We start from the raw sequence: 15,881 nt of genomic DNA on the forward strand, positions 1-15,881 counted from the left end.
GTTTGATTTCAGGCCAAATTGCACTCCACTCAGTTCAATTACCATCATTAATTGCTAAAGCTATATGTAATATATACAGTATGAGTGGCCGTGTTGTATCCGATATACAAACTCTCGGCTACGCCTCGAGTTTGTATATTGGATACAACACGGCCACTCATACTGTAGATTACTTATCAAACGTCTAGTTTAGTTCCTTTGTGTTTCGCTAAAATTTTCAAGATAAAAGTGAATCTGGCCAAGAAAATCCATCTTAAAGTTTATGCAAATGAACAGGATTCTGTATCTGATCTACAGAACTCTTCAAGGGCGGATCCAGGGGGAGGGTCGGGGGGTCGCGACCCCCCGTCATTCCTGAGGTCAAATGAGCTTCTTGTGGTAAAAATGCGACTGGGATTCCTTTGCCCACAAAATTTACCCCTGAGACCCCCCTTCAAAAAAACCCTGGATCCGCCCTTGCTCTTTACGGTCGTGATTTCTGTTGTGTTTTCCTCATGCATTATTAATGAGTTTAATAAATATAAATAAGAAGAAAAAATATATATGTAAAAAATTAATGTATATGGAATTAAACAGCCTATAGACTGGGCTCCCCGTGGAGCCTGAATTGTAGGTTAAGAACAGCTGAGACAAAACAAGTAATGCAAGTCAATTTTATCAAACCATAGTTAACTGAGTGGAATGATTCCGCTCCATTAACTATGATCAAACTCAGGACATGGCATGGACGGATAGTGATCATTTGAATGAATGAATGAATCTGAGGTCGGCCATAGTACACCTTTTGCTGTTCATTAACCGCAAAGGAATATTCATTGAAGCGAAGAAGCATCAGGTCATTAGAGCGAACAGGCATACAATAAGGCGCGATGGAACGTTCATTAAGAAATTTAGCATTGAATTTGACAATCAGGAATATTTTTGCGTGGGTTCATTAACGATTTCAAACTTTCATTAGAAAGTTCGCCTTATTGTAGTTCGCCTTATTGTATGCCTGTTCGCTCTAATGACAATGCTTCTTCGCTTCGATGATATTCCTTTGCGGTTATTATGAACAGCAAAAGGTGTATTTGGTACGAAGTCACACGCCATTTATTCTGAACAATGGAATAGCTTGGGCTTCCTGTGGTTTCTGCAAACAGGATTTTAAAGCCGGTCATTTTGGTCATTGCGTCACTTAAATGTCACATGACGATCACAAAAAACTTTTGGCTCGAAAGGTCTTGTGTCCCTGTAGTGAGTTTTTAAGCCAAACATATTATTTATTCTTAGTTTTTAAATAATTTGGGATGACAGAGACAAAGCGTGCTCGGCCAGAAGACCTTCTCGAAGGGTTATCTAATAGCGATGACTTAAAAAAACGCAAAATGGCTCATGGAGAAAATCATATGAACAATGGAGATGACAAAGGTCTAACGTCGGACGAAATCATGGCAGTTAGAAGAAAACACATTGGGTAAATGCTGCTAAATATCTATCCTCGAAGTATAGATTCCTTACATTATCAATATATATCGTCTTTGATCCACCAGCTTTCTTTGACTGTATTTTGTTTTCTTCGTTGTATGGTTTTTGACCTATGTCCAGAACAATTCCAGGCAAGGATAACCTTGGTTTTCACGTTACTTTGATATATAAAACTTTTTTCATAATACTGCGTTATAACCGTGAAACACTAATTACTAAATTGTTCAAAATGATGCTAGTTAAACAAAAGAAAACTATAGAATTAGCATAAAATAGTGTAAGTTAGTATTACTAATATTTCACGGAATCCTATAATATTTCAATAAATAGTTTTTTATTGCATTTAGGAAATCATGTAAGGTTCATTTTGCAAAGTCCCCACCAAAAATCACCCACGGCAGAGGACAGTATCTGTTTGATGATAAAGGAAACAAGTGCATAGACTGTATGAATAATGTAACACATGGTGAGAAAATATATACTCATACTATTGCCCTGATTTCATTGCAATGCAATTTGAACAATAGTTTTGACCGGGGAGTCTGGCAATACACTGCCGTCAATCAAAGTATGTAAAGGTACCAAAACAATTCGTTTGATTGACAGTATAGTCTTTCTACATATATATATTGTCTCACTGAGCATGTAGCAATGGAAACAGTGGTGAAATAATTGTGGTATGATAATGTAAAAGAAAGGAAATTCCAAGTGGTGGGGAGGGTCTGAGGAGGGTATATTGTGTAGTAGAAAATACCTATACTTTCCTATGGAGGGAGATTGGAATTTCCAACAGGTGGTGTGGGTCCATAAAATATTCATTACTTTCCCATGGAGAAGTAAAATTTCCAAGGTGTGGAGAGGGTCTGAGGAGGGCCTTCACCAAGGGGGGAGGGGGGGATAGAATTTCCAAGGGGTAGGGGGTGAGTGAGTATTAAATGTTGAGTACCTAGTGTACTCAATGGGAAGAAATCTAAATTTCCAAGGGACAGGAGGTAGGGTCTAGGAACAGTTTTGTGCCAGGTGGTTTTGAAGAGGGTATATACATGAGTATTACTAATCTTTATGTAAATTTCTGGGGTTGTGAATTTAAATATAAGCCTACAACATTTTTTTCAGTTGGGCATTGCAATCCACGAGTCATCAAAGCAGCGCATGACCAGATGTGTATCTTGAATACCAACAATAGATTTCTCTATGACAACATTATACACTATACTAAACAGCTTATCTCCAAATTCCCACCTCATCTTAGTGTTTGTTATTTTGTATGTTCTGGGTGAGTATAATACTGGAGTAGAATTTATGTTTACCTGTGGTGGTCTCCCTGTGGGTAGATTTACCACAGGGATACCAAACAAGTTGAGAGAGAGATAAAGTGAGAGTCATTATTGGGGGAGGAGTAGGCATTTCTCATGGGGCAGCCATGTTGGATGAAACAAGAGATTATTCCCCAAATGTGACATTGAATTCAAGCATTTTGGAATGACCTTTAAACAGGCACAAATGAAAGTTATTATTCCCATGGGAATGCCATGCTATACTAACAACAGTCAATTCAAAATATGTTGTCGTTGACTGTAACTATGGGCTTGGACCAAAAGGGAATGTGTTATATACATTTATTATATAGATATCGATGAAATACCAGGTAATCTCTAGTGTCGAAAACTTGATACGGTATCTTTCACCAGTGAATTTTTGAGCTTTTGTTTTATTTAAGTTTCATCGATATCTATATAATAAACAGAACATTACATGGCCACTTGGAGATACAAATTTTATCTTCTCGTGTTCAATTTAGATACCATATCTCAGGAGTGAGCGCAGCGAATTGAACACTCAAAGAAAAAATTCGTATCTCCGCGCACCCATGTAATATCCTCTATTTTGCTGACTATGCTTTTTCTTGTTGGCTAAGATAATTGTCAATAATAATCTCAAAAAATTGTCATATTATCATATATACACTCCTTTCTACCACCTCTTTCTCTCTTACTCCGACGAAGGACTAGCATCCGAAATGTCAGTAAGTTTTTTCATCTGTTCACGGTGTATAATTTACCTTATCATCATTACTGTTTCATTAGAAACACTGAGGCAGCTCACACTAGTTTTTAGCTAGTTATATCTTCTTATGTCTAATAATTTGTTTTTTCAGATCGGAAGCCAATGATCTTGCCTTAAGATTAGCAAGAACACACACTATGCGACATGACACTATTGTCGTTGACAGGTAAATACAAGCTACCGGAATTAGTCAAGACATCCTTAGTATGTTCCCATTTCATGAAGAACATATTTTCTACATACTGCATAAATTTGCACCCCACTGCATTATTCGTTAACACAGATTTGAATCTCCCCTCCCCCTGATCTCTAAGTAATGAATGGCCCCCAAAATAGTTATCTTTGCTCCAAAAATATATACCACCTGATTTTTAAATTTTTTTTCCTGCTCTAATTTAGAGCATACCATGGACATACTTCAGCACTCATAGATGTCAGCCCATACAAATTTAATGCCCTAGGGGGTGAGGGCAAGAAGGACTTTGTCCATGTCTGTCCTTGTCCTGATCCCTACCGGGGGAAATATAAGGGATATGGCAAAGAAACTGGAGAACTGTATGCCAATGAAGTCAAGACCTTGATAAACAATGCAGAAAATGATGGTCGAAAAGTGAGTACTTAATAAGCCTGAAGTGAGATGACGTTTTACCCCCAACTCTATACCATAATAGTTTCATAAATTCTTTCATATTAAAATTTTTGATTCCTTAGAGAATACAGGAACAATAGTTATAATTAAAGAACAAAAGCAATGTGAAAAGGATTATTGTCTAGAGACGGGGGTAAAACGTCATCTCGCTTGAGGCTTATTCTGTTTTGATTAGTTCACATTAAGATATATAAATAAATCAGCAAAGGAACCATATCAGAGATAAGGCAAAGAACTACTGATCATAGGTCTTGTGACATCTTAATATGCTGTTCATTTACTTGACATAGTTTGCCCTTTGTATTTTAGATTGCAGCTTTTATATGTGAGTCAATGCAGGGGTGTGGAGGGCAGATAATATATCCAGAAGGCTTCATGAAGAATGCCTTTAAGTGAGTAATATATGATATGTAAAATAACAGTTTGTCTGAGTTTTGTCCTTTGTCTTCATTTTAATGATGGCATCTGTATGCTGCGCTTATTTGGATAGCTGTAATGTGTAGTTCCAAAAATTATCCATACCCCCCTCGTGGAGGATTTTTTTAAGACACCCCCCTACCTGGAAATTCCAAATTTCTTCCATACAGTCTCTGTAATTCTTGTTTTTTCTCTGACCCCCCTACCCCCCACACTGGAAATTCCAAATTCCTCTGTGGGGTGGGTATGGATAATTTCTGGAACAACACAATTATTCTGGATATAAAGGAGGAAATAGAAAGTGTGAAATCAATGAGTGCTCTGACTCATAACCAATCGGATTTATGACAAACTGTAAGGCCTAGGGCAAACGTCAAGCTTTCCATGCACCGAACTCATTAAAAACAATGGATATCAGGTGGTAATGAGGCGGCATTCTTTGATGTAATTAAGTTCGGTGCATGGAAAGTTCGACGTTTGCCCTAGGCCTAACTTAATGAAATTTTTTTGCCCAATATCATTTCAACATTATTAATATACTGTACGAGGGTCTTACATACCAAATGACAGTGGCCAGTAATGTAATAAAGGAACATAATTTCCTCATTTTCTTCTACTAAGGTATGTTAGAGAGGCAGGTGGAGTATGCATTGCAGATGAAGTCCAGGTTGGATTTGGTCGAACTGGAAAACACTTCTGGGCATTTGAAAGTCAAGGTATTTTAATTTAATTACATGATAATTAAATGGATAGATGCCTGGATAAGTGGATGGAAGTTCTTATTTTTTAATCTTTAGATGGAATTTTTTTAGATCTTTCACAGCAATGAGCTTCTTGAGTCAAGATTTTCCTATTCCCTATGAAATATTAATTTTGAGCATTTCGTTACGCTTATTGATAAAATCATTCTTCCTTTGCAAGATGCAACGCCTGATATAGTCACCCTTGGTAAACCAATCGGCAATGGGCATCCACTGGCTGTTGTTATCACGACTCCTGAGATCTCAGAATCATTCGCAGCTACTGGAATGTCCTACTTTAACACAGTAAGTAGAACAATATATTTGATGCCCATTGGTCTAGTCTAATTTAGATTGAACCCTCTGAAACAACCTCTGGGCTGATCTAAGTCAGGGCATGGCTAACTCACAGATTGATCCCTGAAACAACCTCTGGGCTGATCTAAGTCAGGGCATAGCTAACTCGCAGATTTAACCCTGAAACAACCTCTGGGCTGATCAAATTCAGGGCACGGCTAACTCGCAGATTGAACCCTGAAACAACCTCTGGGCTGATCTAAGTCAGGGCATGGCTTACTCACTGATCAAACCCTGAAACAACCTCTGGGCTGATCTAATTGAGAGCCAAAACAAAACAAACAAATAAACGACCCCCCCCCCCCCCCCAAAAAAAAAGCAAAGTGCACTACACTAAGGTTCCTTGATGCCTTATCAAATGTCTATCAAATGGTTTGCAATTATAATATTATTGGAGATTAGTCTGTAGAGGCTGAAACTTTCATGTTATTTATTGTTTAGTTTGGTGGTAACCCTGTGTCCTGTGCTGTCGGTAATGCAGTGTTAGACAGCCTCAAGGAGGACAACCTTGTACAAAATGCTATAGAGGTTGGGGAAGCTTTCCTTGAAAAGTTGAGAGCTCTGCAGCAGAAACACGAGTTGATTGGTGATGTGAGGTAAGCCATTAATTCATTAGTAATAATTTAATACTATGTACAAGTGTTGCGATGCACGTGCTTTAATGAATTTGTTTTCTTTTTATCAGGGGTATGGGACTAATGATTGGTGTGGAGTTAGTAAAAGATCGAGATACTTTAGAACCAGCTACTGCCGAAGCAATGCATATGGTTTACAGGTAGGGGTAGCTAAGTTGGTTAGTGCACAGCCTTCAGAGCTAGAGGTCCACAGTTCCCATCCTCAGAATCTCCACCATTTGTTTTGACTTCTCTCTAATCTGTGTAGCTTTAAATACCCATAAGGAGGAGCACTTATAGTATGAGGGGATAAAGGGCACACATTCGAGCATAGATTTACATATATAACATACATTTATACATAAGCCTGTGGCTCAGGAGATTTGGGCAACCACTCCCATCTAAAATCATGCAGCAACATGTTTATGATATTCACACCACAATCTATTGAAGAAATAGAAAACATGTGCATGTGCTGTGTGCAGTTATAAAGCAACCGGGGTTGGCAGAACAAGAGAGAAGTGTTAGGAGAAGCATGACGCGTAGCTGAGTGCTTCTCGACACTTCTCGACACTTCTCGAGTGATCCACCAATCCCCAAGTGTTTTATAACTCCACCCAGCACAGCAAGCAAGTTTTTTATTTCTTTCATAAAATGCAAATTGCAAGAATGACGAAACTGAAAGTATACAAGCGTGCTGTGTGCTCTCATGAAGCATGAGCTCCCAACCAATCAGAATGCGAGACTTAGAACAGTTATTTTATAATTTACTATTTAGGGCCAAGGATGAGTTTGTTTTTGTCAGTGCTGATGGCCCCCATGAAAATGTTCTCAAGATCAAGCCACCAATGTGTTTCTCACATGAAGATGCTGATTACGTCACCAAGGCATTTGACAAGATTCTTACAGAGATGCATGATGCCGAAAATGGACCAAAATGAAGTGAATCATACCAGCTGAGCCATAGTATTAAATCGTTCTTGATTTTAATTACTTAAAAGTAATGAACTTACAGTTATCAATTAACTACGGTCTACTGAGGTATACTGAACCAACTATATTTTGTGCAAATGTTTTGCAAAGTTTTTGTGGATATATGGCATGTCACTCTATACCGATCCTTCTAAGCTTATCTAGCCGAGTTTACGCACTGTAATCTACGGTCTACTGAGGTATACTGAACTTATTATATTTTGTGCAAATGTCTTACAAAGTTTTTTGTGAATATATAGTATGGCACTCTATACTTAGCTTATCTAGCAGAATTTACACACTTTCAAAATAGTTTTTAAGTCAGAAGAGCTGTTTAAATTTAATAATATTGGGCCATTTTCCTCAATAGAGCTAAATAGATGCCAAAAACAAATCCTTGAGAAACTGACGTCATGGATATCAAACATCCAGGGCTCGTAAGAGCCATGCAAATAAATGGCGGACAGTAGTTAGATGATTCAAACTCTAAATTTTAGCTTAGATGTGATAAACTATTTTAATAACATCAGAATTTTCTTCTTCTAAACTAGTTTAAGCTGTTTTGATTATGCCACAGCAAGAAAATATCCATAATTTTTTTACCATAAATAATTTACAGCAATAATAATCAATTATATTTTTTATGTAGATATTATTGGGATGGAGGGTCCAACATGTTCCCTCCATGGGGGAAGGTATGGATATTTTCTGACAAGGTAACAATAGTTAATTACAGTATATCTAGAAAAATATATTCATATTTAACAAATAAAACACCTTTTTCTGTGTTCCATTTTAACAGTAATAAAGCACGCTGCAAGTGACGCGAGCATGAAAGAAGTGTAATGAAAAACATGAGCCTTAGGCAGTCAAGTGCTTCTCACACTTCTTGAGTGCTTATTTCTCTTCCTAAGTGATTTATTACTGAATGGAGCATGGACAAGGCTGTTTTATTTGTTATATTTATAGTGATTAATCTTATTTTGGTATTGCATTAATTTATGAAAAAAAGATGGTCACAAGATCTACAGTAGCAGCACTTCGTGCTCGCGGATATTATCAGCACTGTGTTCTGTTCACTAATAAAGCATAGTTTTCGACCAATCAGCATACATATACTATCCTAACTCTATAATAATTACTAATATATAATATTTTTTAAACAAAAACTCCATTTTGGGTAGTGGTAACTGCAGTGAGAGAGAATCAAGGAGCTCCTGAGGTTGTAATGTATTGTATTTTTCTTACTAGAGAAAAGATTCTCAAATTTTTAGGATTTGAAACAATGGACCACTTTAACGATATGGTGGCCATCTTGGATTGCAAAGCATTATGGGGCATCCAGGGGGTAATTAAAGCTTTGTTGCAGCAATGACATCCTTTGATATTAACAGCTCACCACACAAAAAATACGACATAAGATGAATGAAGACGCCACATCGGACACCTTTACCCATAAAAGAAAACATGCAAAACTCTATGTATTATAAATCATCTTTGAATTGTTTTGCCCCCTGGCAAGATGGCCACTGTTTTGTTGAAGTAGTCTATTTGATAGCAAGGGACATGAAATTAAGTGGGTCCTGCTGGCAGGCTCTATTCAAAAAGTACCTGTCTAAACAACGAAACATGTTTCCAGAAACGTCTCCTTAATGTTTCCAAAGGTGGCAAAACTGTCAGGAAACATCGGCAAACATTGTTTCCATGTGTCTTGGAAGCATGAAATGTTTCTGCCACACAGCTAAAACATTTTTTGCATCTTGAAAGAAAATTTTTTTGCATGCGCTGCAATGTTTCACATGTGGCTAAACTGGGAAACTGGGAAACATTGCAAAACATACGCACGGTAAACATGTTTCCTTGTTTAGCCAGGGCCTTAGAAATTAAAATAGAACCGAAAAAAAGTTTAAATGGAAGAGAATGGGAAGTTCCTGGGGAGTAGAGGGGCCTTTTTACAGATTTTCCTCCAAGGTGGGGGTATAAATATTATCTGGAATTACACAATACATGCTGTGAAGGTTTACTAAACAAATTCGATAGCTTGACTATTTATTATTGCTTATAAAAAATGAAAATGAACTTACGAGAACAAAATTAAAAAACAAAGGAAGCCTAAAAGTCAATATTATTAATAATTTTTGGAGAAGACTAAAATTAGATTTCATTAAATTTAATAAACTTTGTTATGGGAAATCTATTTGTTTGCCACATATTGTCATCCTGAAATCATCATCATATCTGTAAGGTTTCCCCCTGATTTGTCTATTCGCCATTGTCACATCCCCATGTCACACTGTCTAGCAGGCACAAAACTATTGAAATATAAAACTTACATGTAGTAACCAAATCCTAGACAGTGGTACAACCAAAATAACTCCCTCAGTTCATTTGCCGAGGCAAGCTCATCATGAGATTGTCAGTGATAATAACAGGTTGTCTTTTTGTAATGCCATGTGCAATGCTGCAGAAGTAAAGTTTGACTGTCTGCGTCTTTATAAACAACTTTCTGCATTACTTTATGTTTTGTACAATAGTAATTACCACTCTTCATTGCTACATGCTGATTGAGACAACAGTCACGACAGGGAGATCGGGCAATGTGTTGCAATTGTTGTCTTGATCAGTGCGTAGTAGTGAAAAGAGTGGTAATATATAGACACAGTGGAATTTCAACAGTAGTACAGTGTCCTGCCTTTAAAGTTTTCTTTTTTATCCTCAGTGGTCTCTTGGTCCCTTTAGTTCTGTAAACTGCTTCAACACTTTGTTAACGTCAGTTGACGTCCAAGCATCAGATGTTGTTTGGTTTGCTTTCATATCCATCTTGGAAAAAAAAACAAAGTCAGTACAACTTCAAAATATCACCCAATATAGAGGCTTTGCACCATCATGTGCCAGCACACAAAATACAGCTTGCACTACTTGGGTTACATGGCAGAACAATAAAACCCTTTTGCTCTCGGAAATTGAGTTCTTTTTCATGTAAAACAATTGTATTGCCATCTAACATGTCTGCAGTAACATGAAGGTGCAAAGCCTCTTTTCACCACTAGCCTTTATCTGAGAAATACCAGTGAGTTGTGATAAGTGTGGTAGTCTATGCAGGCATTAGGGTAGAAGGAGGGTCAGTGGGGAGCCCCATTCTGCACAGTCTGCTTACAGAGACTATGGCAAAGTGGTCAAACAAAATTCTACAAGTCAACAACAGTTAGTTGTGTTAGTTGTATTTCAAGATCCTCAAGTTACATGTATGTTGCTTGCATTTACACCATTATGGATGCAAAGTGTTTTCTTTGTTGCAAAGAGTAGGGCAAGCTTCTAGTAATAATTATAGTTAAATGGCTGCTTCCTAACTATAAAATGGCTGCCTCCTTAGCTACTCCCCACACCAGCAGCAAGCTGTTTTGGGTGTCTTTTTTTGGGGGGGGGGGGGGGGGGGGGGGGGGGGGAGGGAGGGTATCATTAAAAGCCATGTCATTTTAGAATACTTGAATTACATAACAAAAATAATTAGGAGACTTACATGTCGTTGTGCACATTTCATAAAAGTTCCAATTTCATCTGAACACTTTGCGTCAGAATAAGTGTTTCTCTTCCAGCACGTCAGGAGTTTGAACATTTCTTCAGTACAAGGAGCTCCTGACAAATAATTTAAACAGTGTGTGTAAAGAGAGAATCACAGTTACTGGGAATCTAAAGAGAACGAGGATTAGTCCCCTGCGCAGTTCCATGCGCCATCTTGAAAGGTAACCGTGCCTGTGCATTGAAGCAAGAACAGCAGTGACCTTGTAATAAAAGAGGGTTTTTAACATCTTGGACAATTATTCACATATCTCTATTGTTGCAAGGTTATCCTATTGAATTTTTTGGTCAACCTAGTGGGTTCTGGGAAGTATCCAACCCCCCCCTTTCCTATTGGCTCCTTGAAATATTTAACAACAGGTATAGCATAGGTACAAACAGACAGTACATACGAGTTCTAGTTTTGGAGATTAAATTCAGGGTTAAAGGGGTAGGGGGATAGGGAGTTTAGTCAGTTAAGCTAATGCTTAGAACACAGATTGTTCAAAAATAATAAAAAATTATATTGTTTTCGTTATCATGAAAAAGCTATTCCTTGAACTAACAAGTACATATCAACAGAGTACTATACTGAAGGGATAAATAGACAATAAAAAGCAGTACAATTTGAGATATAACTCATTCAAATTCTGTATCTTGTCTTACTTTTGGTGATGGTTTTTGTCGCAACTACTGTTGGTCTGAGTTTGGTCGGAACTTTTCCTCTTTTGACTCCATAAATCAGATGTGGTCCACGAGCACTTAAGATATTACTTAGATTAACCATGTTTTTCTTGTTATTTTATATTTTCAGGTGATTTTGGAGAGTTTCGTCTTCTTCAGTAACAGTTCATCTTCATCACTGTGTCCGCCATATTGAATTCATGTGAACCCATGACCACGCGGCTAGGAATTCAAAAGGAAGCCCAGCTACTACTATAGACTCCCAATCCGAAGCTAGAGGTGAGGTCATGATCAATAAGAAGCAACTCATTTCACTTGAAGAAACTTGTTTCTTATTTGCAGCAACTCGATTTTTTCTTTAAAGCAACTCCCCTCGTTTTTGTTATATTTGCAGCAACCTGTCAAATTTGCTGTATGTCCCTTATGGACCACCATATTCCTTTGACCATGATGCTTTGCGGGTTTGTGCTTTTCTTTTGATATAGATATTATTAACTATTTTTCATAATTTTTATTGTTATTTAGATTATCCAGTTGATGCGCAAAAGTCTGCACAAGTCGGGGAATGATGTCTAGTGAAATCCGTCAAACAAAACAACTTCTCCTTAAATTTGAAAGTATTCTGCTATAAATAACTCATTATTTTTGACCCCTAGATAAAAATATGAGTTAAGTTTTTCAAAGCGCATCCCACATGGAACGTAATGAGTATGCGTTCAAAGCCATCAGCTTCATGATCAAACATCATCTACGGTCTAGGGGCCAACTAACCTCTCCCTTAGGCTTCGGCCTAGCTTCCTGATCAGTCTGTAAATCTCCGGATAGCGGTGTCGGGGTCGAAATCTCCGGCGTAGCCGTAAATGCTTCGCGCTGCCATACGACGGTTCAGCACTCGATGTCTGGAAGTATGGTCCTTGGTTTAATTAAATCAAAAAGTAAAAATCCAGAAATCATTTTTCCATAGCAAATAACTTTTGAAAGAAATCAATATTATATGATCCTTTGAAGAAGGAAGAACTTTACAGCTGGTTCCGAAACACGGAGAACATAACATTGCATTTTATTCATTTATTATCAAAATAACAAATGCTAAATAAGAAAATTTGTGAGAAACAAAGGCGGAAATAAATAAAGAAACGAATGTGCCGGCTTAAAGAAAATTAGATCTGGTATAACATAAGGTACTATTGGCCACCCTTGTTAGATTTCGATTTCGATATTTTTTGTTTGTTTTTTGTTTGTTTTGATTTTCAATTATATTTGGTATTTGGACATCCATTTATCTTATTATGCTTGCTTATTTTTTAATTTCAAACATCTTAAGACCCTGATAAATGAGCCCAAGATTGGACCAAAGATCATTTTGTTGGGTCAAATGTTGCCGGGGCAGTTTGTCATGGCCTGCCAACAATATTAGGAAACGTTTGATGTTGAAAAAAAAACCTTTGCCTAACATCACACCAACATTTCAGAATCTGTCGTTCTAAAAATGCTGGCATCGTTCAAAGTACTTCACCAAAAATGATGGGAGAAGTTTGAATTTGAAAACAACATTTTCCCAGCATCACACAAACATTTCTATCGTTTCAAAAATGTTTGCTTCGTTCGACATGGTTAATTCACCAACACTCGGCCAACATTTTGGGCACTAGACATGCGTATTACATGTTTTGTACACGTTTCCATGAAAGTATTGCAAATGTTGGGTCAAATGTTAGGCTCGTGCCAACATTCTCAGTCTCACAAATGCTGACTATAAGGTCAAATGTTGGGCTGTTTATCAAACTGGGTTTATACGACACAACAACGTGCCAACATTCTCAGTTTCACAAATGTTGACTATAAGGTCAAATGTTGGGCTGTTTATCATACTGGGCTTACACGACACAACAACGTGCCGACATTCTCAGTTCCACAGATGTTGGCCATTGGGTGAGTCAAATTAAATGTTAATGCGCGTTTGTCAGGGCCTAAATCCACCTTCCTGTGATGCACATTGGATTAAATTATGTGAATAATCGTGAATATCGATTAGAATATACGAATATGTTTTTTGTATAGCTAATGGGAGAATGGCTTTAAGCAGTTCCAGCTGCTTGTCTTTCTCTCCTTTCTCGGATACGCTTGTACATAGCCTCCTCCAGAGTATCTGTTGATCGCTTGGTTTTAGGGTGAGCAGGGCCAAGAACCTGAAGAAAAAAAAGATGAAAATCAAAGAACAACGCTTAGCACGAAGCTGGTTAGGACTTGTACATATGTCGCAATTTTGCGTGCGAATACCAAGGGTGGCTTTTGTTACTGCATGTGTACATCTGATCCAAATTATTGAGCGCAAAAATACAGCAGCGTTCAGAACATGAAAATTAGCGCAATGTCTTCATCTCAGATACAGAGATTAATTCCACCCCTGACAGTCGTGGCGACTGATGTATTTACAGCATGAAATCTGTCCCGTAAATTAAAGAATGAACAGTTGTGCAATCATGATTGCTTCCAACATCTAGCGCAAGTTAACATACAAAAATATTTGTATTTTTTTTCTTAGCTAAGGTTGAACACAACATGTTTAGAAGATGAATGTAATGATAGTATGGTTTCCCTGTGTTGTATATACCACTTGAAGACAAATGAACGAATTTATTTTTGCCGTGCTCTGTTGATCAGGAGTACGGAGAATGTTTTGAATTCATGATTAATTCAAACATGGATTTAAACACACGAGGTCATTTTGTGACATACAGCCAATATAACCACAGATAAATATCGAGTCTTGTACATCTATTGCTGTGTGTTTTAAATACTCTTTCTCTCTAGGACATACCTCCATACAAACTTTGTTCCAATTGACAAAATAATCGTAAGCTTTCTCATAGTTTTCATTATCCTCGTACAAGATTCCAATGTTCAAATACAAACGAAGAACCAACATGTGCTTGGTACCATAGGCTTTGGTGCACAAGTCGAAAGCCTTCAATAGCATCTAAAAAATAAAGAAAATGGTCACATTCAGAATAACGAAAAAATAAGAGTGGCAAAACTTTCAATTTACTCGATACTCTTAAATAACCTCTGGGCTGATCTAAGTCAGGGCATGGCTACATCACAGATCGAACCCCGAAACAATCTCTGGGCTGCTCTATGTCAGGGCATGGCTAACTCACAGATAGAACCCTGAAATAACCTCTGGGCTGATCTATGTCAGGGCATGGCTAACTCACAGATAGAACCCTGAAACAATCTCTGGGCTGATCTAAGTCAGGACATGGCTAACTCACAGATAGAACCCTGAAACAATCTCTGGGCTGATCTAAGTCAGGGCATGGCTAACTCACAGATAGAACCCTGAAACAATCTCTGGGCTGATCTAAGTCAGGGCATGGCTAACTCACAGATTGAACCCTGAAACAACCTCTGGTCTGATCTAAGTCAGGGCACGGCTAACTCACAGATCGAACCCTGTAACAACTCTCTGGGCTGATCTAAGTCAGGGCATGGCTAACTCACAGATTGAACCCTGAAATAACCTCTGGGCTGATCTAAGTCAGGGCACGGCTAACTCACAGATCGAACCCTGAAACAACTCTCTGGGCTGATCTAAGTCAGGGCATGGCTAACTCACAGATCGAACCCTGAAACAACCTCTGGGCTGATCTAAGTCAGGGCATGGCTAACTCACAGATCGAACCCTGTAACAACTCTCTGGGCTGATCTAAGTCAGGGCACGGCTAACTCACAGATCGAACCCTGAAACAACCTCTGGGCTGATCTAAGTCAGGGCACGGCTAACTCACAGATCGAACCCTGTAACAACTCTCTGGGCTGATCTAAGTCAGGGCACGGCTAACTCACAGATTGAACCCTGAAATAACCTCTGGGCTGATCTAAGTCAGGGCAAGGCTAACTCACAGATCGAACCCTGTAACAACTCTCTGGGCTGATCTAAGTCAGGGCACGGCTAACTCACAGATCGAACCCTGAAACAACCTCTGGTCTGATCTAAGTCAGGGCATGGCTAACTCACAGATCGAACCCTGTAACAACTCTCTGGGCTGATCTAAGTCAGGGCACGGCTAACTCACAGATCGAACCCTGTAACAACTCTCTGGGCTGATCTAAGTCAGGGCACGGCTAACTCACAGATCGAACCCTGAAACAACCTCTGGTCTGATCTAAGTCAGGGCATGGCTAACTCACAGATCGAACCCTGTAACAACTCTCTGGGCTGATCTAAGTCAGGGCACGGCTAACTCACAGATCGAACCCTGAAACAACCTCTGGGCTGAACTAAGTCAGGGCATGGCTAACTTAGCATGTTTTTTGACATTCGATCATAACAGCACAAAGAATAAGTAATGA

The 15,881-nt window shown here is 38.4% G+C and overlaps 3 protein-coding genes across 6 annotated transcripts in view; 1 reads left to right on the forward strand and 2 right to left on the reverse strand.

The window, feature by feature from the left end:
* The first annotated feature begins 1,181 nt into the window (after positions 1–1,181).
* LOC116291063 (ethanolamine-phosphate phospho-lyase) lies at positions 1,182–7,515 on the forward strand. The gene is made up of 11 exons (XM_031698184.2): positions 1,182–1,456; positions 1,815–1,933; positions 2,584–2,743; positions 3,626–3,700; positions 3,934–4,144; positions 4,493–4,575; positions 5,222–5,316; positions 5,522–5,646; positions 6,139–6,293; positions 6,383–6,472; positions 7,090–7,515. Exons 1-11 carry the CDS (start codon positions 1,290–1,292, stop codon positions 7,250–7,252), a joined length of 1,443 nt encoding a protein of 480 aa, XP_031554044.2. The 5' UTR covers positions 1,182–1,289; the 3' UTR covers positions 7,253–7,515.
* A 1,922-nt stretch (positions 7,516–9,437) lies between these two features.
* On the reverse strand, positions 9,438–11,742 carry LOC116291064 (uncharacterized). Its single transcript, XM_031698185.2, has 3 exons — positions 11,508–11,742; positions 10,804–10,919; positions 9,438–10,103 (listed from the first exon to the last, which is right to left on the reverse strand). The coding sequence occupies exons 1-3, from the start codon at positions 11,626–11,628 to the stop codon at positions 9,999–10,001; spliced, it is 342 nt and encodes a 113-aa protein (XP_031554045.1). The 5' UTR covers positions 11,629–11,742; the 3' UTR covers positions 9,438–9,998.
* Positions 11,743–12,566: 824 nt separating this feature from the next.
* LOC116303929 (TPR repeat-containing protein DDB_G0287407) overlaps positions 12,567–15,881 on the reverse strand; it is a 28,247-nt gene continuing 24,932 nt past the window's right edge. For all 4 annotated transcript variants that reach the window (XM_089040536.1, XM_089040535.1, XM_089040534.1 and 1 more), the window contains 2 exons: positions 14,347–14,505; positions 12,567–13,714 (listed from right to left, as the gene is read on the reverse strand). In XM_089040536.1, coding sequence (XP_088896662.1) covers positions 13,604–13,714; positions 14,347–14,505 — 270 coding nt within the window. In that variant the 3' untranslated portion in view covers positions 12,567–13,603. The remainder of the gene's footprint in view (positions 13,715–14,346; positions 14,506–15,881) is intronic.

The sequence above is a fragment of the Actinia tenebrosa genome, unplaced genomic scaffold, assembly GCF_029948245.1.
Source record: "Actinia tenebrosa isolate PJP-AT-01 unplaced genomic scaffold, QUT_ActTen_1.0 PGA_scaffold7__59_contigs__length_16204524, whole genome shotgun sequence".
NCBI classification, from domain to species: Eukaryota; Metazoa; Cnidaria; class Anthozoa; order Actiniaria; family Actiniidae; genus Actinia; species Actinia tenebrosa.

Coding starts and splice junctions, on each gene's coding strand:
- LOC116291064 (XM_031698185.2), bottom strand. CDS start 11,628: ATGGTTAATCTAAGTAATATCTTAAGTGCTCGTGGACCACATCTGATT. Junction 10,920..11,507: donor GACAAAAACCATCACCAAAA/GTAAGACAAGAT, acceptor ATTATTTGTCAG/GAGCTCCTTGTACTGAAGAA. Junction 10,104..10,803: donor TGAAATGTGCACAACGACAT/GTAAGTCTCCTA, acceptor TTTTTTTCCAAG/ATGGATATGAAAGCAAACCA.
- LOC116291063 (XM_031698184.2), top strand. CDS start 1,290: ATGACAGAGACAAAGCGTGCTCGGCCAGAAGACCTTCTCGAAGGGTTA. Junction 1,457..1,814: donor GTTAGAAGAAAACACATTGG/GTAAATGCTGCT, acceptor TATTGCATTTAG/GAAATCATGTAAGGTTCATT. Junction 4,145..4,492: donor CAGAAAATGATGGTCGAAAA/GTGAGTACTTAA, acceptor TTTGTATTTTAG/ATTGCAGCTTTTATATGTGA.